General features: G+C 51.6%; 1 protein-coding gene and 1 pseudogene across 13 annotated transcripts in view; one reads left to right on the top strand and one right to left on the bottom strand.

The window, feature by feature from the left end:
- The window catches only part of GNB1L (G protein subunit beta 1 like), a 69,969-nt gene that overhangs the window by 10,806 nt on the left and 31,568 nt on the right, over positions 1–27,595 (bottom strand). For 12 of the 13 annotated variants that reach the window (XR_009345821.1, XR_009345822.1, XR_009345823.1 and 9 more), the window contains 3 exons: positions 25,317–25,479; positions 20,356–20,454; positions 15,228–15,443 (listed from right to left, as the gene is read on the bottom strand). Coding sequence is in view for 10 of the 13 variants with exons in the window: in XM_059139340.1 (XP_058995323.1) it covers positions 15,228–15,443; positions 20,356–20,454; positions 25,317–25,479 (478 nt within the window). In the remaining 3 variants the exon portion in view is untranslated. Of the gene's footprint in view, positions 1–4,891; positions 5,072–15,227; positions 15,444–20,355; positions 20,455–25,316; positions 25,480–27,595 lie in introns of all 13 variants that reach the window. The other variant, XM_059139342.1, reaches the window with a different exon arrangement.
- LOC131811143 (glyceraldehyde-3-phosphate dehydrogenase-like) lies at positions 5,832–7,029 on the top strand (annotated as a pseudogene).

Below are 27,595 nucleotides of genomic sequence, written 5' to 3'. Positions count from 1 at the left end.
TGCAGGGCCTGCCACACTGGCCATAGCCAAAACCTTAGTCCCTAGCTTGGTTCTGAGTGGAGGGCAGGCAAAACAAAACATGGAGGTACACAGGCGTGTTCTATCTGCACGGAGACACTGGGAGCCAACCTCTTTCTGGACACTGAGTGCTCCCATAGTCAGTGCTGGGTGATGACCCCTTACCAACACATGCCTCCCTGCAGCAGGTACGGAATCAGAGCTGCCTTTGTGGTCACAGCTATTCATGATTACATGGCACTGTCTCATGCATTGCAATCTGGCATCTCCATTGCATCCATTGCGATGAACACTAAATGACAAAGGCACTTTGCCATCATTGTGACAATACACAGTAGCCACTTCCTTCTACTGATTCTGGGTGTACTACAAGCTCTTATTGACCTGAAGTTGCCTTTGCTGTCCCTTACCAGCATACCGTTTTCTCCTAGTTCACTTCCCCATAGGGCCAGGGTGGTTTTGGTTAAGAATCACTCACCTATGCAAAGATAACACAGGGGAAAAGGAAGAAACACAGAACAGCCATTTGCGATATTCCTTGGAAACAACAGAAATTGTCACCAAGGATTTCTTTTGCCATGATTTAATAAAATAAAACCTCATGAAGCAGTTATCTCCATAAGACAAGAACATGAAGCAAAACATAGAGGAAGAAAACTGAACTGACAGAGTTCAGGCAAGAACAGGAAGACCTCAAAGAAATGGAGGGGATCGGGAAATGGCAGAAGGAGACTGGAACAAGACAGTAAAAAGAGGAATGATACAAAGTGAGCAAAGTGAAAGGGAAAACAGAGTTACAATGGACTAGAGAGAAAACAGCAGACATGGAAGAAAGGCAGCGGTGCTCTAACATTCAGTAGTTTAGAAAATCAATTGTTAATTTCTAGAAAAACTGAAGCCTTATGATCCAGATCCAAAGACAGGTTACAGGATGGTCAATTTTAAGATACACCTTAGGAAATCACTGGACTTGACAGCTTAAAAAGTCCTTTTGATAGTCAGAAAAAGAGCATGTCAATTGTGAGGTAGGGTTTGGCTGTCCTCAAAATGTTCCACAGCCACATCTGTGGCAGAAGACAGCAGAGGCTGCAAAGGCAGGCATGGTCCAAGAATTGTATATCCAGCCAAACTGCTGCTCAAGTATAAAAACAATGGACAAGCATTTTTGAACATGTAAGAACTTAAAGAATCTGCTCCAGTAAGCTCTTCTTGAAGGACTGGAAGATTAACTCCAGTGTCATGAGAGATAACCAGAGAACTTTAGTAGATGATCTGGTAAAAGCAAGGAATCTATTTACCAGTGGGATTAGGTCTAAAACAATACATGGATTATGGCTACAGAACCAGTTATGTAAATAACCAAAATATGGGAGCATAGTGAGATAGGCTGTTTGTTAAATTCACTGATTTGCTCATCTTTTGTCATTTGGGGCATAACATACAATAGTCAACTTCATACTTGAGAGATTATCTGACAATCCACTGTGAGTAATGACAAAAACAACATGACTTTCTTCCCCAACCCTGACACTAGATGCCATGTTTTCCTAGTATCTGCCCTTGTATTTTTCCATAAATATACTCAACAGATTTATAATTAGATTCCAAAGTTAAATCCAGATCTGTGCTACGTGTAAGAGAGACACAGAAAGACTGACTTGACTGGCAAAGATGTACCAGAAGAGTGTTGACAACAGAGACAGGAGTCCAGTGTCAGTAACAGGACACACTAAATACAGAGGAAAAAGCGAGAAGACAGACATTGGTAAGTATGGTAATACTTACCAATGACAAAGGGTACAATTCGCAATTAAGAGCTATGACTCTCCATTCTAGAGACAAACGGGCATATCATTCACGAACCAAGAGCAACAGGAATGTGGCTATGACGGAGTAACTGGTACCAGACCAGTCCTCATGCTATAGACCAGCATCAAACTGGACAAAAGATACCAAGCAACTTCGTGGACAGCAGGAGGGGAGGGGCAGCTGATGGGGTGAGCCTCACAAACACTCTGGCAGCAACCTGCCCAGGGACATGTCCCAGCCATGAAATCTAGGTGTGCACAGAGGCCACATGAAGCTGAAGAGGCAGAGACCAGAGTGTGGAGGCAGCTGGAGTGGCTAGATTTGTGGGGTGAGCCAGTAGCATGGAGGGAACTGGGGAAGGGATTGAAACCCGCATCTGGGTTCCCCATCAGTCCTTGTGTGAGAGCTGGGCTGTGCCTGCTCAGGACACCACATGAGGTTTCCCAGACAGGGACTACAACAGGGTGAGATGGAACAGATACAGGAGATCAGTTGTGACCCTGGGTCCAGCCAGCCCAAGCAAATATACCACCTGACAACCCAGCACTGGTTGGGACGCCACAGTGGTCTTGCTTCAGGAATAAGGGTCACATGTTCGGGTAGGGCCCACACTGGAACAATGCTAGAGACGGAGCTCTCCGTGGCCTAAAGGAGAGGCAGAGTTCAGAAGGTGAGTCCTACCACATCAGAGGAGCCTGGGAAGGACCCTGGGCTTTCCACGTATCTGCCCTGACAGAACATAAAGCCAAACTGCCACAAATTCAAGGTGAACAGCCAGTAACTGAACTACCTGCCTGCAAGAACAAAAGTAAATATCCTTCAGAGCAAAAGATTAGAGTTCGGAGTCTCCACCACGTATCACTTACAGTGTTGAGCACACAAACAGAAAAATTATTGGACATGCAAAGAAGCAAGAATATATGTCCCACAGTCAACTGGAAAAAAAAAAAAAAAGCGGTTAATAGAAACTGGCCCAGAATGGCACAGATGTTGAACATATCAGACAAAAACTTTAAAGCAGCTATTTAAGTATGTTAAAAAAAAAAAAATGAAAGAAAATGCATTCAAGTAATTATAAAGAATAATTTCCCTGATGAGTGAACAGACAGGAATTATTAGCAGAAAAATAAAGATTATAGAAAAGAACCAACTCAGAACAGCCAACATATTATGTTAAAGGAGAAGAACAAAGTCAGAGGCCTGACTCTACCTGACTTCAGGACTTACTATAAAGCTGTAGTGGTCAAGACAGTGTGGTACTGATGAAAGAAGAGACAGATCAAAGAAGCAGCACAGAGAGCCCAGAAACAGACCCACATAAACAGAGTCAAGTCATCCTGGACAAAGGAGCAAAAGAAACATAACGAAGGGAAAGATACTCTTTTTAACAAGCAGTGCAGGAAAAACTGGACATCCACGTGCAAAAATAGGAGTCCAGACAAAGACCTCACTCCTCTAATTCACAAAAAGTAACTTGAAATGAATCACAGACCTGAAAATAAAACACACTATTAAAATCATAAAAGATAACAAAGGACAAAAACCTAGACGACCTTGGGCTTGGCAATGACATTTTATTTTAGTTTTAGGGTTTTTTTTTTAAAGATTTTATTTATTTTTGTGTGTGTGAGAGAGAGACAGCACGTTACCTTTGAGCAGGAGCAGTGGGATGGGCAGAGGGAGAAGCAGACTCCTCACTGAACAGGGAGCCTGATGCTGGACTTGATCCCAGGACCCCGGGATCATGACCTAAGCTGAAGTCAGGTGCTTAACCGACTGAGCCACTCAGGGGCCCAGCAATAACATTTTAGACACAATACCAAAAGGCACGATCCATGAAAGAAAGAACTGATATGCGAAGCTTCACTAAAATTGTAATTTTCTGCTCCGTGAAAGATATTGGCAAGATAATGAAAAGACAAGCCACAGAACAGGAGAAAATGTTTGCATAAGACACATCTGATAAAGGACTATTAACCCAAATGTACAAAGAACCCTTAAGATTCAACAATAAGAAAACAAACGACCTGACTAAAATATGGGCAAATGACCTTAACACACACTTCTCCAAAGAAGATCAATACATGGCAGTAAGCACATGAAATGTGCTTCTGTCATACATTATCAGGGAAATGCACAATAGAACAACAACTAAGATAACACTGTACCTCAACTGTATTTCAGTAGCAGTGACAAGGAAAAAAACCAGATACCACTATACACTTGTTAGAATGGCCCAAGTCCAGAACACTGACAATACCAAATGTTCATGAGGATGTAGAGCTACAGGAACTCTCCTTCACTGCTGGTGGGAATGCAAAATGCTACAGCCACTTTGGAAGGCAGCTTGATGGTATCTTAACAAAACTAAACATACTCTCACCAGGTGATCCGAAACGGCATGCTTTGGTATTTACCCAAAGGAGCTAAAAATTTATATCCATACAAAAACCTGTGGGGTGCCTGGATGGCTCAGTTAAGCTTCCGACCCTTGCTTTCAGCTCAGCTCATGATCTCAGGCTCATGAGATCGGGCCCGGAGTTAATCTCTGTGCTGGGTGTGGAGCCTGCTTAAGAGTCTCTCTTCTCCCCCCACTCTGGTCCCCACCATGCCAAATACCATACATCAGTGTCTACAGCAGCTTTACTCGTAACTGCTAAAACCTGGAAGCAACCAAGATGTCCTTTAATAGGTGAACAGGTAGATAAACTATGATGCATCCAGACAATGGAATTTCAGTGCTAAAAAGAAATGAGTCGTCAAACTATAAAAGACACAGAGGACCTTTAAATGTGTATTACTCACTGAAAGAGGCCAATCCAAAAAGGCAACAGACTGTATGATTCCAGCCTTATAATGTTCTGGAAAAGGCAAAACCAAACCACAAAGACAGCAAGAGAAATCAGTGGTTGTCAAGGGTCAGTGTGGGAGGAGGCATGACCAGGCAGAACACAGAAGATTTTTAGGGCAGTGAAAACACGGTGTGTGATACTGTAATGGTGGATACACATCATTATACATTTGTCTAAACCCACAGAATGCACACCACTAAAAGTGAACTTACTGTGAACTGTAGACTCGGGGTGATAATGTGTCAGTGGATATCTGTCTGTTGTACCAGTTGTCCCACTTTGGTGTGCTGTCCATAATGGGGGAGGCCGTGCACGCACAGGGGTGAGGGGCAAGGGGCATGCGGAATATGTCTGTACCTTCCTCTCAATTTTGCTGTGAACCTAAAACTGTTCTGAAAAAAACAGTCTTTTATTTAAACAAAAGAAGAAGAGGGGCACCTGGGTGGCTTAGTTGCTTTAAGTTCTACCTTCAGCTCAGGTCATGATCCTGGAGTCCTGGGATTGAGCCCCGCATCGGGCTCCCTGCTCAGCAGAGAGCCTGCTTCTCCCTCTGCCCCTCATCCTGCTCGTGTCTGCTCTCCCTCCCTCTCTGTCTCACTCTCTCAAATAAATAAATAAAATCTTAAAAAAAAAAAAAAAAAAAAAAAGAACCACAATAGAAAATGGAGAATGAAGCAGCTCAGTAACTGAAATGAAAAACTTGTGGGAGAGGCTTAGTGGCAGATTGTAAATAATTTTGAAAAGTCAGTTAACTAGAGGACATATCAATAAACATTATTCAATCTGAAGAACAGAGAGAGGAAAATGATTGAAGAAAACTGAACAGAGCCTCAGGGAGTATGGAATGATACCCAACTGTCTAATTTATGGGAGTTCCAGGAGAGTGAGACTACTGAAAACAACAGATGAACAAAACCTTGAAAGCCACCATGAAGTGAGAGGCATGGTGTGTTTAGGAATAATGATGAGATACAATGAATTCTTATTAGAAACTATGGACACCAGATGACAATGGAACAACACCTCTAAAGCGCATGAAGGAAAACAAAACCATTATCCCTAGATTGTTTTTTTTTAAAAAAGAGGATGAAATAGGCTCTCTGCTCTTCCCCGTTTGACAGACAGCCACATCTTCAGGTGCAGTGCCAGCCACGTGCCTGAGACATGATGGTGAAGGTCGGAGTGAATGGATTTGGCTATACTGGGTACCTGGTCACCAGGGCTGCTTTTAACTCTGGTAAAGTGGATATTGTCACCATCAATGACCCTTTCATTGATCTCAACTACATGATCTACATGTTCCAGTATGATCCTACCCATGGTAAATTCCACGGCACAGTCAAGGCTGAGAACGGGAAGCTTGTCATCAATGGGAAGTCCATCTCCATCTTCCAGGAACGAGATCCCACCAACATCAAATGGGGCGATGCTGGTGCTGAGTATGTTGTGGAGTCCAGTGGGGTCTTCACCACCATGGAGAAGGCTGGGGCTCACTTGAAGGGCGGGGCCAAGAGGGCCATCATCTCCGCTTCTTCTGCTGACGCCCCCATGTTCATGATGGGTGTGAACCATGAGAAGTATGACAACTCCCTCAAGATTGTCAGCAATGCCTCCTGTACCACCAACTGCTTGGCTCCTCTGGCCAAGGTCATCCATGACAACTTCGGCATTGTGGAAGGACTCATGACCACCGCCCATGCCATCACTGCCACCCAGAAGACTATGGATGGCCCCTCTGGGAAGCTGTGGCGTGACGGCTGAGGGGCTGCCCAGAACATCATCCCTGCTTCCACTGGTGCGGCCAAGGCTGTAGGCAAGGTCATCCCTGAGCTGAATGGGAAGCTCACTGGCATGGCCTTCTGTGTCCCCACCCCCAATGTGTCTGTCGTGGATCTGACCTACCGCCTGGAGAAAGCTGCCAAATATGATGACGTCAAGAAGGAGGTGAAGCAGGCATCAGAGGGCCCCCTCAAGGGCATCCTGGGGTACACTGAGGACCAGGTTGTCTCCTGTGACTTCAACAGTGACACCCACTCCTCTACCTTTGATGCTGGAGGTGGCATTGCTCTCAATGACCACTTTGTCAAGCTCATTTCCTGGTATGACAATGAATTTGGTTACAGCAATCGGGTGGTGGACCACATGGTCCACATGGCCTCCAAGGAGTAAGAGCCCCCTGGACCACCAGCCCCAGCCAGAGCAAGAGGAAGAGAGAGGCCCTCAGCTGCTGGGGAATCCCTGCCCCAACTTATCCCCCAAAACACTGAGAATCTCCTAACCTCCACTATTTCCATCCCAGACCCCCTGAAGAAGGGGAGATGCTTGGGGAGTCCTACCTTGTCATGTACCATCAATAAAGTATAAATACTGTACCCCCCCAACAAAAGAGGATGAAATAGACATTGTTCATAAACCAAAGCTAGAGAATCTTGAATCTTTTGTCAGAAGAACTACACTTCAAGAAATGCCAAAGGATATTCTTCCACATAAAGGGAAATAAAACGAGACAACAACTGGGAACTACAGGAAGAGCACCAGAAATGGTAAGAGATGGGTAAATATAAACTCCAGTTGACCCTTGTACAACACGCAGGTTAGGGGTGCTGACTCCCCATGCAGCTGGAAACCCACTTACCACTTCTGACTCCCCCAAAACTACCAACAGCCTTCTGGTGACTGGAAGCCTTACTGATGACATGAAGAGTTAACATGTATTTGGTATGCTATATGTATTATATCCTGCATATTCTTGCAATAAGCCAGAGATAAGAAAACATTAATAAAATCTTAAGGAAGAGAAAACACATTTATAGTACTATTCTTTGTTTATATAAAAAAAAAACCTGGGGGTGCCTGGGTGGCCCAGTCGGTTACGCTCCCGGTTCTCGATTTCAGCTCAGGGCTTGCTCTCAGGTTTAATAACTGATAGTTTAACGTAAAGCCGATAACATTGAAAAGTTTATAAGGCATGCAGAATTAAAAGGTATAACCGTAGCAGGAGAAAGGATGGGAGGGTGGTAAACAGAATCCTTCTAGCACGGGGTATGACACACGTTGGGGGAGTGGCGCAGCAGCACTGACGAGTAGGGCTGGGTACATCGACAATGGGTACTGTGAACCTGCAAGGAGCCGCTCAGAAGAAAATGGTAAGAGTGATAGCAAAGAAACCAAGAGAGGAAATAAAATGGAAAACGAAAAAATGAATATTTGATTAACACACAGGAAGGCAGGAAAGGAGTAAAAGAGGGTCAAAAACAGAAGTGACAACTGGAAAACCAGTATCAAGATGGCAGGCTTAAGGCCAGGCACACCACTAATTCCATTAAGTACAAACAGACTGAGTGCTCCAATCAGAAGGCAGAGATTATCAGGAAGGACTGAAAAGCAAGACAGCCAAAGATCCATTTTAAATATAAAGAGACGGACCTAGGTTGAAAATAAGGGAGACATGCCTCAAAAAGAGGAAACCTGAGGAAGTTGGTGCTGCTGCATTAGCTTCAGACTAAATCGACCCCAAGATAAAGAATGTGTTACACCGGAAACTAAGGTAACATTTGTTGGGTGTCAACTACACTTCCATTAAAAAAAAAAATTAAATTACTATTAAAAAAAAAAAAAGACATGACAAGAGCTACAGAAGGATATTTCATGATGACCATTCAGCCTCTCTGCAGCCCTCTAGCTTAATGCATGTATGACAGCGCTTCAAAATTCATGAAGCAAAGCAGACAGAAAGGGGGAAATAGGCACATTCACGACCACACTCAAAGATCCAAAGACCTCGCTCAGTAACTAGTGAAAAACTAGATGAAACAATTGGCAGGGATATGGTAGACGCTAAGGCTACCAACCACCTTGACCAAGGTCGTGCTGATGAATGCTCCGCCCAACAAATGCGTAACACCCGCACTCACCAAGATGTAATGCAGCGTGTGCTGGGCCAAACACAAGCCTCAATAAATAGCTAAATGCTGACATTGTGCAGGTTCCTTCACTGACAGCAGAATGAAGCTAGACGAAAGATATCTACAAAATCAACAAATATTTGGAAACTAAGTAATTTACTTCTAAGGAACAACTGGATCAAAGAATTAATCGTCAGGGACAATAGAAAGTATTTCGAACTGAACAAAATGAAGACACAGAAATCAAAATTTGAGGGCCAGACCCCAAAGGCTGGTGAGTTGGCTGGGAGTGGGCTCCCCCACAGTCCAGTGGGGAGCCAGGACAAACCCAGAGAAGTACCTAGAACTGTGGGTACCATCAACGGCAGATTCACACAGTCGGAGGTCCCCACTAGATGTTCCATAACAGGCAGTTCTCTCGGCCTCTGGAAGGAGTGCCTGAGGAATAAGAATGCCCGGGCAACGTTTACAGTACAAAAGAGCAGCAATGAGACCCAATTCGTGGGCAAAGCCAACTCTGCGAGAGAGATATCTATATCTGAAGACAAGTTGAAGGCAAAAGATTTTTTTAAAAGCTATATTAATTATTTTTTAAAGCTATATATTTTTTAAAGCTATATTTTTTAAGCTATATTAAAGCTATAATACAGTAAGTATTATAATCAGAAGAAACCTGGCATGGACCACATTAAGAGTTGGCAAAACAGGCTTTTAGGCAAAAATTCTTCTCAGGGATAACAAGAGTCACAAAAGTATAAAGGTTCAATTCCCCAGGAAGGTGACCGTGCTAAACCTGGATGTTCCTAAGCCAGCTTCCAAAATGCAGAAGAACACACAGGATGCCAGAGAAGTTGCCAAGATGTGTCCTGGGGCCGGGGTCTCCCTGCCCCTTCCCAAGGCGCCTAGTCACATGGATGGTGTCGGACTGCACGGCCCCCACGACTGCCTGAGCGCATGCAGGACGGCCATGCACCCAGCAACAAGAAGCACTTCCTTCCCATACACATGTGGAATACTTATGTCAACGGGACTGGCCTCCACATTTCAGAGAGCTGATATCATTCAGACCTTATTCTCCGACCACAAAACGGCATTGAGTTAGAAATCCAAAAATTAAAAAAAAAAAAAAAAAAAAAAAAAAAAAAACTGGGGAGAAAGAAAAAATCAAACATTTGGAAACATAAAAACACTCTGATCAGCTCAGCAGTCAGAGAACAAACAAAAATTGGGTCCCCCCCACAGAATGAAGACAGTGACATCTCCCAACGTGGAATGCAGCTAGAGGGCTGCAGAGAGGCTGCAGCTGCCACTGGGGGTTGGCTGGCAGAGAGAACAAGTGGGTTCCATACCCAGTTCAAGTCAGACCAACAGACCAAGCCCCAGAAAACACGGGAGGAAGGAAAGGAAATATCAGAACAGAAATGATGAAAAAGAAAAGGATTTTTTTGGTCTTTTTTATTTTGTTGCTTTTTTTTCTTTTTCTTTCAAACCATAAGAGACTCTTCATGATAGAAAAAAAGATTTTTAAAGATCAACAAAGATCAGGAATAAAAAATGGGACAGTTTTGTAAATACAGTAGAGTCTACATAGTCATTTCAAACAACTAAAAGAGGGGTAGTATTAAAAATATCTTAGGCGCCTGGGTGGCTCAGTTGGTTAAGCAACTGCCTTCAGCTCAAGTCATGATCCTGGAGTCCCAGAATCAAGTCCCGCATCGGGCTCCCAGCTCCATGGGGAGTCTGCTTCTCCCTCTGACCTTCTCCCCCTCATGCTCTCTCTCACTGTCTCTCTCTCAAATAAAAGACCCCCTACCAGCTTATCCAGAGGTCAGGAGAGAAGCGGATGCCTGCCTTGATTCTGGGACTCCCCATACCCCAACACCATAAGCAGAGAGGGGTAACAGGGGAGGGGGTGCAGGTTAGTTTACTGAGAGGCCGACTGATGGCCCCAAACAATTCCAAAGGAGCCCCACCACACGGAAATCTACAGGCTCTCTAACGGGTTATTTTAAGACTATGTGGTTGTTTTGATATCATAAAATAATGCAATTCATTTAAGTTAACTAATTTGAGAAGAAAAGCCCCAAGTCTGACAGCTCAAATGCCTATTCACAATCCAGATTCTTTCTCCACTAGGAGCAGAAGGAGGATCTTCCACAATGAGACCCTTGCAAAACCTGACAGCAAACTTGCATGCCGTCCAAGCTGTAGCGTGTGGGTGGCTCACTATAGCCCTGGCCTCCCTGTGGCATGGCCTGGGCTCCTGGTCAGTGCTATCAGCACTCAGGCAATCAGCACTCAGGCAGCCCCCCAGAGACCCGCCCAGTCACCTCCACGCCTGCCCCACATCTCGTGGTCAGGGACTCCCCCTCCTACTCTTCCAGGGCTCTGGCCAGTACCTGGCCCACCAACTGGGGCACCACGATGTCTAGACCACCAAGTGGCACATGCTGGAGAAGGACTACAGGCCACTGTGCATGGGTGAGAAGGCAAATCCTACGTGTGCCTGAACCCCTCTCCACTCACACGGACCAGAACACGGGGCTGGAAATGAGAACTGATGACCATCACCATCCCTTATCCTTTTCTCTTCTGTGGACTTTGCCTTAAGCCAGGAGTAGCCAGGGGACCCCTGGGCTTGGAGCCATGGACTCCCTGGAACCCATGTGGGGCCCTGCTTGGGGGTCACCTCCTTCATATTCCATCAGGGAGTATTTTCCAGGGAGAAAAGGGCTGCTTTCAAGTCTGCTCTTGCTGATGATCACCAAGAACCAAAGGCCAGGGGAAGAGGAATTTGAATTTCCATAGACGCCCCAGAGCCATGGTTCTCACACACTGGAAGCTGGGTCTAGGGCACAGAACGTCTTCCGCGCCATGTTACTACCTGGGAGGAGGGAAGATGCCCAGCACTGCCCACGGGGGCGGGAGTGACTCTGGTCCCGAAGCGAAGGCAGAAAGTAGGCTCCCCTGGCAGGAAAGAAGAGAAGCAGCAGCAGAAGCTTTGACGGCGACCTCAACCACGAGAGGCCAGTCCCTGTCCTGCGCTTGTATTCCCGAGGAGGAGACTCCCGAGGAGGGTCCAACAGGGTCGGTTCATGGTCACGGCCGCCAGAGCCTTGCTTATTCTGCTGTGTTCCTGAGATGCCTATGGGGGGTTGAGTTGTGTTCACAGTTTGCTTGGTTTCAGGTCCACAGGTCCTGCCACTGACAATTTAGAGGGCGGGGACTGAGAGAAAGGGCAGCAGATGCACAACAGGACAAGGGGACGCCTGGCCAACCAGCCGTGGGTGCACCTCGGGGAAGCGTGGTTGGTCCGATTCCCAGTCCAGGCTGGCTGGGGTGGTTGGGGGGGAGTGGTTCAATATTACTTAAAGGCCTAAAAATACTGCTGGCCGTAAATCAGCCCCTGCTTCAAGGCCATGGGCCCTGCCCAAGTGTGGGAGGAAGGAGCAGGTCTGCACACCACCTGTGTCTGACGACAGCCAAGGCCCGAACCCCTGGAGGCTGGAGGAAAAGCCACCTCTGGAAGGCAAGCGAGTGGCCCAGCATTGCCATGTGCCCCCGAGGCCACAGTGTCCTGAGGAGGGTGGCCCAAGGCTCCCAGTCACTGCCATGATCCCTGGCTACACCTATCCCGGATAAGGACCCTCTGAGAGGGATCCCTGGCCACTAGTGGCTCTCACAGCACATGACCTCAGGTGCCAGGAATGTGCATGCGGCGCGGCCGCCATCTGGTTCTCATTACCCATGCTCTGCTGCGGGAAACCTCATCTGCGTCTCCGCTCCCAGCGCCCGCCTGGGAGAGATTGATTTGGGCTCATTAGAGACTCCAGCAGCGGGTTGTGAGGTGAGGCCCATCTGTGCCCACGTGGCTCAAGGGCCAGGGAAGGCAGCTGCAGCAGAGAGCCAGCACGGTGCAAGGACCTCGGGGCGAGGATGCCCGTGGATGCCTGTGGGCACCGGCCCCTGACCTTCCTCCTCAGGGGCCTTGTGTCACAACCTGAAAACCTCCAGGAACTCTGGGGCCAACTCGGAACCTGACATGCAGCCGTTCTCAGTGGCTGTGCTCGGCGGGAGGGGCACTGTCCTCCTGCTTTGATGTGTGCTGCTGCGTGGGGCCCAGAGCCCCGAGTAACACCGTCACGTAACCACCACGTCCACCCCGCGGTGCCTGGTTCCCCTTCTGCTTTAACTTTCAAATTCATTAATAATCCTCTGTGCTTTAACTTTTCAGTTCATCAGTACAGTAAAAGTTCATCTCTGGACTGGAACGTGCCCCATAAATTTAAGTCTTAAGTTCCAGCAGCTGTTTCCCCAGCAAGCCGGCAGAGACCAGGCAGACCTGGGTCAGGTCGGCAGGAGGGGACCCTTCCTGGGGTCCTGGGGGTACTGCAGTCTGGAGTGGGGTTCTCAGGGAAGCACCCCGAGTCTTCAGCCTTTTGCAAGGTCAGGCTGATGAAATTCAAGCCCCAGTGGGATGAAGCCCTGGACCCCACAGTGGGAAGGTGGAGGCCTGGGCTTGTCCCCACCAGGCTCAAGGAACAGGAAGGAGGGGTGTAAGAGAGAACTCCAAGGCCTACCTGGCTGGGCTTGACACCCAGTGAGATGCCCTCCTCTGCTGAGGACAGGAAGACCCAGCACCAGCCTGGCTCTGCCCCAGTCTTAAAGATGACACCCATCACGACAACATTCACTCCCATTCCTGCTCAGGTCCATCATTCCAAGGGCTTGGGGCCTTTCTGCTGGGACGGAGGCATGAGAAGCTCTGCCCCACCACAGCCAGGCCTGGCCCCATGTGGAGGCCTGTCTAACCCTCCCTTCCCCCAGGGCCTCCATGGGGCTCTCTAAGACAAAGAAGGACAGAAAGACAGACAGCTAGTTGCCTTTACTGTAAGTTGGCCATGTACTGGCACAAGCTGATCTGCTGGGGAAGAGCAGTGCTGAGGAAGCATAAACGTGCACCCGTCCCTTAATATCACACTGACCCCCTTTCTCCTCTCTTGCTGGGCTCTGGCCGGCCGCTCCCACCCTCAGGTTCCTGTTCTGATCCCACCCGGAGAGACACCAGGCAGCCTCACACCAGGACAGTGGGCAGTTCCTCCCTTTCACTGCTGGCCACTTGCTCTGGATCATTCTTTCTAGGATGCCAGTCCCAATTCCAGCTTCAACATGAAAGCACCCTTCCCAGGTCTCCCTCTGCCTGAGCTGTGTCCGTCTCTGAGCCTCTTTGTCCTTTACCATTCCCTCTAGCACCCCGCTGCCTCGTTCCTTTTCAGCCTCTGTCTTCCCCAGGACTCCTCACCTACCACATAAGACCCCTGCCCCAGCTGTCCTGGCTCCATCCCTCCTTCGGGATGACCTGGTGGCAATGCCGCAACCCCCCCTCCCCCGCCCAGGGTAGCACCCAGGATTCCTGACACCTGCTAGGCACTGCAGCACGCTCTTAGTTTCCCTGGGGGCCCACCCTGCCCCTCTCCAACCCACGTCGTGCCTCAGGGGCTTGGTGGTGCCTGCTCAGATCTTCTTCCTCTGGCTGTGAGGGTCCAGGCCAGGCAAGTGTGAGGTACAGCAGACTTGCCAGCCTAGCAGGCAGGCTTTACCACCTGGTGAGGGGAGATGCCTTCTTCTCCCCCATAGCTCCTACACAGAGGGGCAGTCCTGTCCTCCAGCACTCCAGCGATGAGTGCCCAGGTAAGGCCAGGTGCCAAGCCTGCCGCTGCTACTGCTGGCAGTCTCCCCAAGGGCCACACATTTTCCAACTGGGGCCCTGTTCCCCAACCAGACCTGGGTTTAGAGCGCTGCCCTTCCACGCAGCTTCCACGAGCTAGTCAAGTGGCCAAGTCTCCTCCTTCCAAGGCTTCCTGGCTAATAGGGACTCCTCAGCCACCCCAAGATGCCAGAGTGCACCAGGTCACCCTCTGGGGGCCAAGAGGCATCAAACCTCTCATCTCCGTGACCTGCAGCCCCCCTGGGACCTGCCCTCGTGTGAGTCCTGCACAGGAGGCTCCCCAACCCCCAACTCTACCCCCAAGGTTCCAAACAGGGCTGAGGGTACAGGCTGGGCCAGGGCAGCCCGAGCACCAGCCACAGGCCCAGACCTGGCCCCCAAGTGCTCCACAAGCCATGTGGGAAGGGAAAGTCCACTGAGACTTCATGGAAGGCTTTCAGCAACATCCCGCTCTGGCCTGAGGCCTCACACCCCTTCCCTGACGTGGCAGGCAGAGAGGAACAGCTTCCCTGGTGTTGGCCTGCAGACTGCCCTGGGGGCGTGACTCTGTGGGTTTCTCCACACTGGGTTGGTTTGGGTTGATTAATCAGTTCCTTACCTACCGAATTCCTCTGAGTCTTTGCAAATGGACTTGCCTACCCCTGGACTCTACATGCCTTTTCTCTAGATGGACAAGACGTGACTGCTGTTAACCCGAGGTCTGAGAGAAACCCAAACCATGTGAACGGTTCACAAGCGCCCACGCCCCCTTCTTCCTGCGCCGGCCCCGCGGACAGGCTGGCCTGCACCCCGCCTCACAGTGATTAATTAGCCAGGGATCTGCAACAACTCCTCTTCATGCCTAAATATTGTTTCAGCCTATCAGACTGTTAGTGCAAAGCAGGATAAATGACACCTCGGGTCTGGCGTACTGACCTGCAGGGCCTGCTGCTCATCCAGGCTCCAGACAGCCAGCGCCTTCTCCGCGGAGCCCGAGACGCCCCTGGTCTTCTGGGAGTCAAAGTCAAAGCCCATGACGGGCTCCGTGTGGCAGGCGACGCGGCTGCACACCTTCCGCTCAGAGACGTCCCACAGGGCCACCGATCCGTCCTCATAGCCGGCCAGGAGGAGTGGGCGGGGATTAGAGTCAGCCTGTGGGGACAGCACAGCTGTCAGCTCCCGAAGAAGGCTCCAGTACATTCTGGGGGAGAAGGGGCTCTGGAGAGTGGCGGCCTCCCCCGCTGCGCCTTGGAGGTGGCCCAGCCAGGTACCGATTCCTCGTATTCCTCACACGGCAGTAACAGTTTGGAGGCTCCATGTGTCCCCTTGAGAGCAGACACCAGTGGCACCAGGCTGGCACGGGCCAGCATTGGCGCTCTCTGAGGACTGAGACTGGAGGGCGCCGAGCCCAGGGTCGCCCGGGCACGGCCCCCACCTCACGCTGCCAGGCCACTGCTGCTTGCCAGCCGGGACGGGTGCTGCAGCTTCTTCCTGCCTCCTTTCTGCAGGCTGAGACTTGTGGCCACTCCTTCGTGGGGCCGGTCACCTGTCTAGAACTGCCAGCCAAAGGAAATCGCGAACTCCATCTCAATGAAAAATGAACTTTCTGTGCTTTGTCAACGTCGCCGCGGAAGCCCCCCACCCCCCCAGGCCTGGTGAGTCGCCAGGGCGCTGACTGGTGTGAGCCGAGCTCTGCCGGCCCTGAGCTATTGTGATGAATGAGGACGCGGGTCAGAGGGCTCTGCACCCGGGACAGACGCCTCGTTTATCTCACCTCGGCAACCACTCCAGGGGAGCACTGCAGGACGCCGTGTCACCCCAGCACTGAAAGTGGCAGCCCTGTGCTTGGTGCCCAGTCTCCAGGACAGGGACCCAGGTTGCTTCTGGGGCAAAGCACACGCCTGCCGATGCCTTTTGCTCTTCACTGTCTCTGCATTTCCTGCTGAGCTGCCTGGGGTCAGCGTCACTCAAAATGTCAGAAATAACTGAGCACACCCCCTCCCCAGTGAATTTTCCAAGAGCCAGGAGCTCAGCTGAGCCTCCAGGAACTATGGGCCTGGCCTCTGCATGCAGTGGTAAGAATGGGGTCCTGGCGGCAGAGGGGTTGGAGCTGCTCGGCAAGGCTGCTTCCTGGGTTATCTGCAACTCCCAGAACAGTCAGTCCCCTGTTGGCGGCAAGGCCTGGCACCAAGCAGAGTACCTGGGGCTCACGGATCACGGGCTAATGGCGCCAGGGAGCCTCTCCTTCCCCACCTGCTGGAGCTCCCATTATGAGCTGCGTGGGTGCTTCCACCCACCCCAAGGGGCTCTAGGCCCCGACGCTGTACACATCACAGAGTGCCCAGAAAGAACCTTTGCTCTGCTAAGCAAGGTGACTGGGTTCAGCCAAAAGGCACCAGATCATGTGTCTAACAAGAGCACACTATATCCTCTACACCTGGAAGCAGGGCTCTTTGTATCAGAAGGGGAAACTGAGGCTTTAAGGTGTGATATACATCACTGGGGCCCTGGTTAGTGAAGGGAGCCAGGGGGAGCCTGATGCAGAGTGGCTCTTTGATCAGAAGGAGATGGCAGCTAGCCTGGAGGATGTCTCCTGCACATCCACAGGAACGGCTCTGGCATTTTTTTTCTGATGATAATACGTGTTCATACATACAAAGAAAGGCTCTTAGCTTCACTTAGCCTGTGGCAGCCTGTGCCCCTCCCGAGGGCCTCTTATAGGCTGACTGCCCCCCAAAGTGGGCCCGACTGAGTAAGCAGTTAGGAGAAGGGCCCCATGACCATGAACCCTGTGTGTGTAGCTGCCTGCTAATGCTGCCACGGAGGGGCCAAGGCTGGAAGCAGCCGAGTGTGATCCCTGCCTCCGTCTGGCCTCCCATGCGAACCCGTCAGGGTCAGTACGCTTTCTCTGCAGTTCTGTAATGGGGAAGAGCTCCACTTTGGTATCTTTCAAGTCACCTGACTGGAAACTATTTGTGCAGCACAAAATTATTTATAAGGCTTTTCTCCAGACACGTATAGACTGCTTGAAGAAGCGATTAGGCCCTCTGCTCAGGTACCTCGTCCCAGGCCACTGTGCCTCTCCAGAAAGGGCCTTCCCCCATGAGCAACCACATCTGGACCCTGCTAGGAGAGTGAGAGCCAGATGAGAACAGCCCAGTGCTCTGTCTGTTGACCAGGAACTCACACCAACCCCCTAGGCCAGACCTGCCCGGTCCCACACAAGAGGTCAGCTCTGAGGAGCTCACCTGGGGCCCACTTGGGTCTGTTCCCTTCGGGGCAGTGATCTGTCTTGTCGCTTGCTTTCCAATCCACCCTGCCTCTGCCCAGCCTCTCCTCCACCCTGCCGCCCCAGGGCGCTGCTCCTCTCAGTGCCAACACATTGGTTCTGGTCCGTCTCTGCAGCCCAAGTTTGTAGCATGCCCGTGTGGTCTCTGGGTTCTGAGCGTCTCGGCGCTTTCACGGGCTGTTTGCCAGTCACCCACCTATCAGAATAGGAGCCAGACCAACCTGCAGGGGCTCGCCTCACTGTTGCTGAGGGTGACCAAGCTCTGAGCTCTAGCCCGGACGGCTGCTGCTCCCATCCATGCTGCAGGGCCCCTGTGGACCCCAGCTACAGGCGCCACAGGTAGAATAGCAGTCTCATGGCCTCAGGCCTTTGGGGACAGGCTGATCTCCATGGGGCGAGGACCTAAAGTTGCCAGAAGGATTTGCTTTGTGTCTTCTCCTGTCACTGGGCACCCTAACTGGGAGAGACCACAGCAGGCAGGCCCCGCCTATAGCACCTGCTGGGATCAGTACTGTAGGGAGCTCCCAGCTCACTGGAGGGGACCCTAGGTCCAGGGTCTGAAAGCCTGTTCTCAGGGCTGCTGTGATCAGTATTCCTGAGCTTTAATATGATAATCAACCTAATTCAATGCAAGTCAGCCACTTTGAAGAGCCAAACAAGAATCTGGGGTGCTTGGGTGGCTCAGTCTGTCTGCCTTCCTGCTCAGGTCTTCATCCTAGAGTGCAGAGGTGGATCCCCTTGGTGTGGCGCTGGGCAGGGAATCTACTTTCTCTTTTCCCTCTGCCCCCTCTTGCATGCTCTCTCAAATAAAGTTTTTTTAAAAATCTAAAAAAAAAAAAAAAAAAAAAAAAAAAAGATACAGAACAGTTAGGTGGCTCAGTCTGTTAAGTGTTTGCCTTCAGCTCAGGTCATGATCCCAGGATCCTGGGATGGAGCCCCACATCAGGCTCCCTGCTCAGCAAGGGGTCTGCTCCTCCCTCTGCCTCTGCCCTCCCCCTGTTGGTGTTCTCTCCCTCTCTTTCTAATAAATAAAATCTTTAAAAAAAAAAAAAGATTAAAAAAGAAGAATACATCTGAATGTTTCAGTGAGAAATACCGTGTCAGGTCCCTCTGCCACACTCAGATTAATAAACTACAACCTGGACCTTCAGGTTTGGAGAGAAAAAAAGGACATTTCAAATTAATGTCAACTCTCTTTTAACAGAACACTTTGCGTTGGATCTGTATCAACTAACAAAAACTCGATTTGTCCTTCTGTCAACTATATTAATTACCTTAACAAGTTTGTACATCCCGTTTCTATACATTTTTCTTCTGGAATTTTTACATGATTACGCAATGACGGTGTTTCCAGGGAAGCAGAGTGAGCGGGTGCAGCCGCAAGGCCCTGCCCGGAAGTGTGAGCACCACACTGCAGCCCTAGGCGTGCAGACCTCAGGCGGTTCGCCGCCACAAATCTGCAGGTGCCAGGAGCACGGTCATCTTGTAGCCCCACCCCCACCCCTCTGCTCAGCTCCCCGTGGGCTTGTCTCTGAGCGGTGGAATCAGTTTATTGAAACAAATTCCAACTGGAATGTTCGTGAAGAAACTGCACAGGAGGAAACCAATGGCAAGAAGGCACAGGTCCATGGAGGGATGAAAAGCATGGGGCAAGGGCTCTGATGAGGTACCTGGCCCTGTGGGTCCTCTTGGCCCCACAGACATCCCCAAAGTGCCCAAGCCCATCTTGGGAGAAGTGCAAACAAGAAGCGCGGCACGAGGCAGGAATCACCTCCTCCCAGTCTCAGGCAGGCTCAGGTAGCTCCTAGAAGGTGCTGGTGAACTGAACAGAGCTGGGGAAATGGCCTATAAGCCGTGCTCCCCAAGGCAGACACCGGTCAAGGACTTATCTACTGCAGTCTCTGTCACTGCAAAGGTGCTGCCTGGCATTCTTACCAGGTGAACACACCAGATCATCAGCTCTGTTGCCCCAAACAGCAGCAGCCCTGAGAAGCAGAACAGTAGTGCACTTTGAGCCAGTGCTGTTCCCTGTGGCCAGGAGGAGGCTGTGCCCTGTGGAGGCATGGGACTTCTAGTAGAGGCAAGTGGGCGGGCTCAGGAGGATCCCTCCCAAGACCTCACTCTTGGCCTTGGAGCCAAAACCCATGCTGCCAGGACTCTGGAGTATAACCCACTCCCTGGTCCCAGGCTTCAGCTGCCAGCCCCAGGAGATGTCTTCTGACCCTCTCTAAGCAGAAAGAATAGACAAGAAAGAAGGAAATGGCTGTAAGTCAGAAATGCCAAGTGTGGCCACAGGGAAAGTCAGCATGTTAAGCCCACTCCTGCCTTGGAGGCAAAGAAGTCACAGAAGGTAATCCCCAGCCAAGCAGGGGCCGGGCGGGCTTGCAGAGTTAGTCAGCACTTCCCTCCTAGCCCTGTGCAGGGCTGCACGTGGGCGTGCGAAGAGGAGTGGAGTTCGTGGCCCTCTGCAGGAGGGGGCTGCTCCTCTGACCCAACTGTCCCTCCTCATTGCCCAGGCCGGTGCAGGGGGTGGGGTGGAGCCCTGCAGAGGACAGCATAAGCCAGGCCTGCCCCGGGGGCAATTTGTAGGACAAGCGGCAGCGGTAGGGGGGCAGCAGGAGGCCCTGGGGGGGGACACTGAGGCTGCAGAAGGCAGTGTGCATACAGGCTCCCAGGGGGCTCGTGGTTGACGATAAACTAAATCCTGAATGGGGCATGATTCACGGCCTGGAAGGCGTGACTGGCAGGGCGTGGTTGGCGTGCGCTGGGCCTTACCTGCCACAGCTCCAGGCACATGGGCATGCCTGGCTTGGCATCTGCCTCCAGCTTCAGGGTGCACACTGACGTCTTGGATGGCATCTCCAGAATCTGAACCTGACGGTAAGAAAACAAGTTGATTTGGGCAGGCGCCAAGTCGAGCCTGTGCTATACAAACAAGAGACTTTTAAGGCGATTAGCCAAGGCTGCTGCGAGTTTCTGTCTGCTCCCCAGAGGAACCTGGGAGCCGAGCCTTCTAATTAGGCCACATAGGTTCGTGGGTTCAGGCGCTGCCGGGTGTTGTGAAACTCACACGTCATTCCTGAGTGACCGGCATGTCCCTCTCACCAGCATCACCACCTCTGGCCTTTCCTGATTTTACCTCTTCACTGAGTAGGGGGCTTGCTGGGCACTGACTCAGTTTACCCATCCTCCTGATCTCTGTCTCATTCTCTTTCCTGATGTGGACTTTCATGTGAACAACTCTGAACTATCTCAGGTGTATCAGATGGTTTACAGAAGTGCACGTGGGGGCGGGCACCATGGTGGCTCAGTCGGTTATATAAGCATCTGCCTTCAGCTCAGGTCATGATTCCAGGGTCCTAAGATCAAGTCCCACATCGTGATCCCTGCTCAGCAGGGAGCCTGCTTCTCCCTCTCCCTCTGCCTGCCACTCCCCCTGATGTGCTCTTTCTCTCACTGACAAATTAATGAATAATCTTAAAAAAAAAAAGAAAGAAAGAAAGAAAGAAAGAAAGAAAGAAAAGAAAATGCACAAGGGACCACTGGGAATCACCAGCAAGTCTAGGAAATGAACATGGTATGCACCAAAGGGAACTGTGTTTGGGGCCTGGCTGGTCCTGACACCCCACACCTCTATACTGGGTATCACAGTGGTGTTTTGTGTCACCTGAATGCAGGGGCAGGCCCTCCTGGAAGATGTGCTGGTCCGGGCTGGAAGATGTGCCTTTCTGGTCCACACAACCAGGTCACATTCAGGCCTGTCCATCTGAGCTGGGCCAAGCTCTGCCCCACACCATCTGCAGTAGATAGCTGCAGCCACAAGGAACAGGCTTGGGCCCTAGAGCACTGCCCTCCCTCGAAACTGTTCCCCCAGCCTGCATCCCTACTGCCTCATCTCCAGCAAGCAGGGACAAGGGCGCCCCCTCCTGTGGTGCTTGGAGGTAGAGGGGATTCCATGTGAAGCAGGTCTGCCACTCCATGATGGGGAGGCTCGAAGAGCCCTCGGGCCAGCTTGATGCCAATGAGAGGGGCTGTGCTGACAGCGTGCAGCCACTATGAAGCCACATCGTCCCTCGCCAACAAGAGGACATCTTCTGGTTTGCAGATAAAGGGTCTGGGGTGGGGGTGGGGGGTGTTGAAGGGACAGCTGGCCTGCTGTCTCAGTCACCCAGTAAACTGGAGGCAGGTGGGTGTGAGCTGGGCTGCTCTCACTAACCCACAGGGGAGAACCAGCCCAAGGCCTGAGATTAAGTCCTGAGTCCTCTCACGATCTGCTACCTGCACGCTGGGTCTGTCCGAAGGCACGCTGTAGGCAGGGTAGAAAGCCAGTGGCATGGTGGCCCGGGCCTCCCAGCTGCAGGCCTGCATGGGGGCGGCACACCCACAGGCTGAGGTTGTGGGGACCTTCTGGTCAGGGCTCGTACCAGAGGCCCACACAGTGTCTTCAGGGAAAGGCTTGCTGCAGAGTACGAACACATCCCCACAAAGAGGCACACACCTACGTATGCACACGCATACAGGCTCCCCCAGCGTCTGCGGGGCCTGCAGATCAGTGTCCATACCAGCCCCCGCAGCCCTTACTGGCCACGAAGGAGACAGAAAAGACCCTCAGTGATGTGAGCGGTTGTTACTGTCGTCAAGTAAGAGGCTGCTAGGAGGAGCCCCTGGAACAGCAAAGATGCTCAAGGAGGAGCTCTAGCAAAATAAAAAGACATGCAAGAAAAGTCACATGGCAACCAAGACACAGCGGAACCTAAGGATGTCCCTCCCAGAAGTCAGGTGAAAACCCAGGAGAAGGGGAGTGGGCTTTCGGAGCCTCTGTGTCCTTGGCAGTGAGTACCAGCGACTCAATTTCAGGCTTACTGTTTTGAGAATCAGCTGTAGACACTGTGGGAAGCCTGTGAGCCCCAGCCAGGGCGTGCTCACCGAGGAGGCCAGATGCTCCATAGAACAGAGAAAGAACTGCTCCTCTGGGTCGGGACACCTGCGCGCCCAGCCCTGTGCACATGCAAAGCAGCAAAGCTGCTAGCAGTGTGAGGGCAGAGGGAGAGGGAGAAACAAGCTCCCTGCTGAGCGTGGAGCCTCCTTAAGATTCTCTCTCTCAGAGCCAGTTAAGCATCTGCCTTTAGCTCAGGTCATCATCCTAGGGTCCTGAGATCAAGTCCAACATCGGGCTCCCTGTTCAGACGAGAGCTTGCTTTTCCTTCTCCCTCTGCCTGCTGCTCTCCTTGCTTGTGTGATCTTTCTATCAGTGAATAAATAAAATCCTTTAAAAAAGTTTAAAGAAATATGGGTGCCTGGGTGGCTCAGTTTGTTAAGCGTCTGCCTTTAGCTTGGATCATGATCTCGGGGTCCTGGGATTGAGTCCCACATGGGGCTCCCTGCTTAGTGGACAGCCTGCTTCTCTCTCTCCCTCTGCCTCTGCCCATGACTCATGCTCTCTCTCTCAAATAAATAAATAAATAAAATCCTTTAAAATTTTAAATAAAAAAATTAAAAGATTCTCTCTCTTTCTTTCCCTCTGCCCCTCTGCCCCCTAAAAAAAAAAAAAAAAAAAAAAAAAAATTTAAAGTATATTTTTTAAAAAAGATATTGACTGGTAGTTGGGACCTGGGGAGAGAAGCCACCCTGATTGCTTGCATGTGCTCGTGGGGAGACGGACGCCAGAAGAAACAGAAGGCCCTGGACACACAGTGTGCATGGGCCCACACCCTGCATGGCCTGGAACAAGGGCACAGAGGTATGGTGAGGGATGGCCTCTCCCAATCTGTGGGCCAAGGAAGGTCCCTCTGGTGGCCGTGAGGAGGGGTGTGAAGGCAAGGGACTCAGGTAGGGGTGAGTCACCCTGCAAGTCAGCTCAGGGAGTAGAGGGGGAAAACCAGGACAGCCCCGAAGCCTGAGCAAGACACTATGGGAGGAAGAGTGAGTGGCAGTACCCACAGCCACATCCTGGGTGTAGGAGAGCAAGGAGCCCAGGGCTCAAGGACCAGGGCAAGCCCAGGAGCCGCTGTGAGTCCGACAAAGGGCTCTAGGCTCTGGGCTCTGGCAAGGGCCTGGACGCCTGCGCTTGGAGCCTCCTCCAGATACCAGTGTACTTTCCATCTGGCACTCGACTGCAACCTTAGTTTCCAGAAGGTAAAATGTTTGGTTTGGGCAAGCGTGGCCACCCAGACGGCCGAGCAGGGTGGGAGCATGTCCTCCCTGGGCATTGTCTGGGCATAGGCCAGCAATGCCTTTCCAAGTAGATTCCAGCCAGGCAGATTCCAGATGGGAACATGGAAAACAACCATTTTCCCAGGATATCTGAGGTCCTTGGACTTGCTGCTCCTAAAAACCACAGGTGCCACCTGCACTGGCGACTAGGGTGTTAGCAAGCCAGTTAAAAACAACATGGAGCAGCACATGCTGGGTGTCAGGGGCCAGACCCCAGGGGTGGGATGCGCAGCCAGGAAAGCCCAGAGAGGCTGAGAAGCAAAGGGCAGCACAGGGCACCCCCACCTCAGTGGGGAGGGCTGGGCTCTACGGCATGCAGCGCAGGAGCGAGGCTTGGCGCTGCCTGGCCCTGGCTGTCCAGGAGGAAGCACACCCCTCTCTTTTCACATTCATAAAACTTTTAACAGGTTTTTGGCAAATTGGCAAGAAAAGTGTATGTAGCTCCTAATTGGCGATTTAAACGCAATCATGAACAAATAAATGCCTGTTCCATTCTCATTATTTATTAACTGAATCTGCTTTAAGACAAACGAGTCTTCTTGGGTAGGGGCCAAACCTCACTGCTGTGGGCATGGGGCCCCATGTCCTTGCCCAGCGCCGCCTGCCGCACAGCCCCTTGGGGCCGGCAGGGAACACAGGGAGACATGGCCGTGGGCAGCAGACAGGAGGCTCCCTCTCTCTGGATGTGTGTACCCCCGGGCCCTCCCTGCCCCGGGATCAGAGCCTATAGCACCCCACACTCGGCCCAGACCCTGAGCGCCTATGCCCCCAACACTCAACAGGCCTGTCTGATTGCTGCTCCTGGGTTTCTTCTTCAATTTCCCTTCAGCTCCCCAAGTGCTGGCCCCTCCAGCCACACCCTCATCCTCCACCTTACCCTCCACCCTCGCTTTCCACCACCTGTTCCCCTTGGCGGACTCTGCCTCTTCTGCCTCTGGGGGTGTGGACACACTGCCCAGCCTGACCAGATCTCCATCACCAACCACTGCTGGCCACTCTGGCCTGAGCTCCATCTGACAGTCACCTCCGAGGCTCCATCACGCCCACCTGGAGCCCGGTTCTCTGAGTTCCCCTCTCACTTGCACCCTCTGTTCTGCACTTACTACCCCAGTGCCAGCCTCCCCCAACCCTCAGCATTCCAGGTCTGATCAAGGCCTCTCATGCCAGAACTCAGTTCAGCAACCCAAAAGGCTGCCCCTGATGCCCAGACTACCAGAAGGCCACGATTTCTCTCCCACCATCTCTTGCTGGCCTGCCCAAGACTCCCCACCATGCATGCCTGTTCCTAAGTCCTCTGAGGACCTCTCCAGGCAGTCTCTGCCCCTGCACTCCTGATGGTCTCGAGCCCCATGCTGTGCAGTACTGGGTACTGGGGCAGCAGCCAGACCAAGGCCCCTGGAGTTGCAGTCTGGCACTTCATGGGACTCCTGTGGCAGGCACAGAATTCCTCTAATAGGCATTCAGGATGGGGAACCAAGTGCAAGCAGCTTGTGAAGCCAGGTACCAGGCAGGCTGGCACTCACCTCGTCACTACCTCTCCCCGGCATAGCCAGCATCCAGCGCTCCTGAGTCCCAGCGAGGACAGAGCTCCTGCAAAAGCCCATGCTCTCCAGGGCCACAGAGTCCACGACGGTGTTCCTGCCCTCTGCCAGGTCCCACAGGTGCAGCTTCAGGTCCCGGCCCTGACTGCCAAACCAAGAGGAGAAAGGCCATGAGCCTCCAAGGTAAGCAGACCAGGTATCCTACCTGGACCAATGCCAGCATGCTGGGGCCAGCCTGATGCTGACGAAAGGCAGGGGACACCTTCCAGAGAGGGGCCCAGATGGTATGCGTTACCTGGCTGGGGGCACCTCAGCCAAGGAAGGGCTTTGTATCCAAGATGCCTGAGGCCTGACACCTTCATGGGCCATCCCACAGGAGCACCATCAACCATGTGCCAGTGAGCTTTGCGACACATGCCCCATGACCAGCCTCCCCGGCTCTTCCTGCCATTCCCCGTGCTGCCAAAATGTGAGCTCACCCTCCTCCCTCCCTCTGTGAATTAACTGTGATGGCCCAGCAATCACACCCTCACAAGTTTTCCCAAGTGAATTTAAGACCTGTATTCACACAAAAGCCTGTACACAAACAGCAGCTCTGTTCCTAACTGCCCAAACTCGACGCAACTCTTCAGTACGAGGCTGGGGAACCAACCATGTGCCTCCACACCACAGAATTCCACTCAGTGACAGACAGGGACAAACTGTGACATGTGCTACAACCCACAGGAATATCGGATGCCTTCTGCTATGAGCCAAAAGGCCAGAGCCAAAAAGCCACCTATGGCATGACTCCCCTGCTGGGACGTTTCCAGGACAGCATGACGGCAAGTGGGGGACTGGGGCTCCTGTCTACAGGGGGCAGCACAGAGGCCATGCAGGGTGCGGACAGCCCTATGTGGCCCTGGGGGGGGGGGGGGCTGCTGTGATGGTGGCCATCGTCAAGCCCACAGAACAATCCACAAAGAGCAAACGTTAGTGTGTATAAGTTAAGAAAACAATCAGGGTGTTGGGCTCCCAAGATGAACTGCAGACTGTGACAAATGTCTTGCACACTGCACCCAGGAGGAGGGCAGATAGCCAATCTGCAGAGTTCTGGAAAAGTGTGTTCACTCGAGTTAAAAGCAAATACTTTTACAGAGACATCAAACCGGAATGGGGCCTTCCCAGCCACTGGCAGGGGACTCCCACACCCACCACCTCCTCCATTTACGAGTCGCTATCCTACAGGAAGAATGGGTGTTCCCCTCTCCTTCTGTTCTCTCTGTTTCCATCAGCTTGGATTTGCGTGTTCCTGTATTACTCAGTGGGCTGTCATCTACACTTCCCATTATTTATTTTTGTGCTCAAACCATCCCAGATTGGCCAGCGGGACCCCCTTTGAGCTGGCTCAGAGTCCTTCTGACACGTGTCCATCAGCAAGATATTCCAGATCCAGAATCATTTCTCCAAGGAATCCTTGTTCCTTCCAGTGCAGAGAGATATTTGCAAACCAAGGTCTGGGCGCTGGTGTGGTTACTGTTGTGAGGTGCCGCTGCCGCCAGGCTCTCTCAGTCGAGCCAGGAAATACACACACACTCATACACACACCCACCTCTCTCTCATACATGCAAACACTCACACATGCAAACACACTTCACATACCCCCCCTTACCCACACACGCAAACACACATGCAAACATATCTCACACACGCCCCACACCCACACACGCAAACACACACACAAACACACCTCACACACACACACAAACACACCTCACATACACCCCTCACCCACACATGCAAACATACCTCACACACACAGTCACACACAAACATACCTCAAATACACACAAGCACACCTCATGTACACATTCACACTCAAAGACATACTTCACACACACACCTCACTCACACATGGAAACATAGCTCATACATACATAACCCTCTCACACACAAAGGCAAACACACTCACACATCAAGTATTTCTGCACCTATCTTTGGGTATATACTCTCAAAACCTCACAAGTTCATGCTGATGCCCCAAGGCTTCTTCCTCCCCTTCCTCCTCCTCAGGTGTGTGACTCCATTCTCTGACTGGGAGAGAGCTGCCTCCCATTTTCCTCAAAATATTCACTGCCACGCTCCACTGACAAACTTGCTTGCATGATGCAGCCAATCTCCCAACCTCCCCAGCTACCTCTGAGACCTTGCCCCCATCACCCTGGTTCTCTGGCCACTGGGCACGCTGCTCCCACACCTCTGCCTCGAAGCCACCCTGCACC

Source organism: Mustela lutreola, chromosome 11 (genome assembly GCF_030435805.1).
Source record: "Mustela lutreola isolate mMusLut2 chromosome 11, mMusLut2.pri, whole genome shotgun sequence".
Taxonomy (NCBI): Eukaryota; Metazoa; Chordata; class Mammalia; order Carnivora; family Mustelidae; genus Mustela; species Mustela lutreola.
Note: the sequence above shows the minus strand (reverse complement) of the source record. Positions and strands in the feature narration are given on the sequence as shown.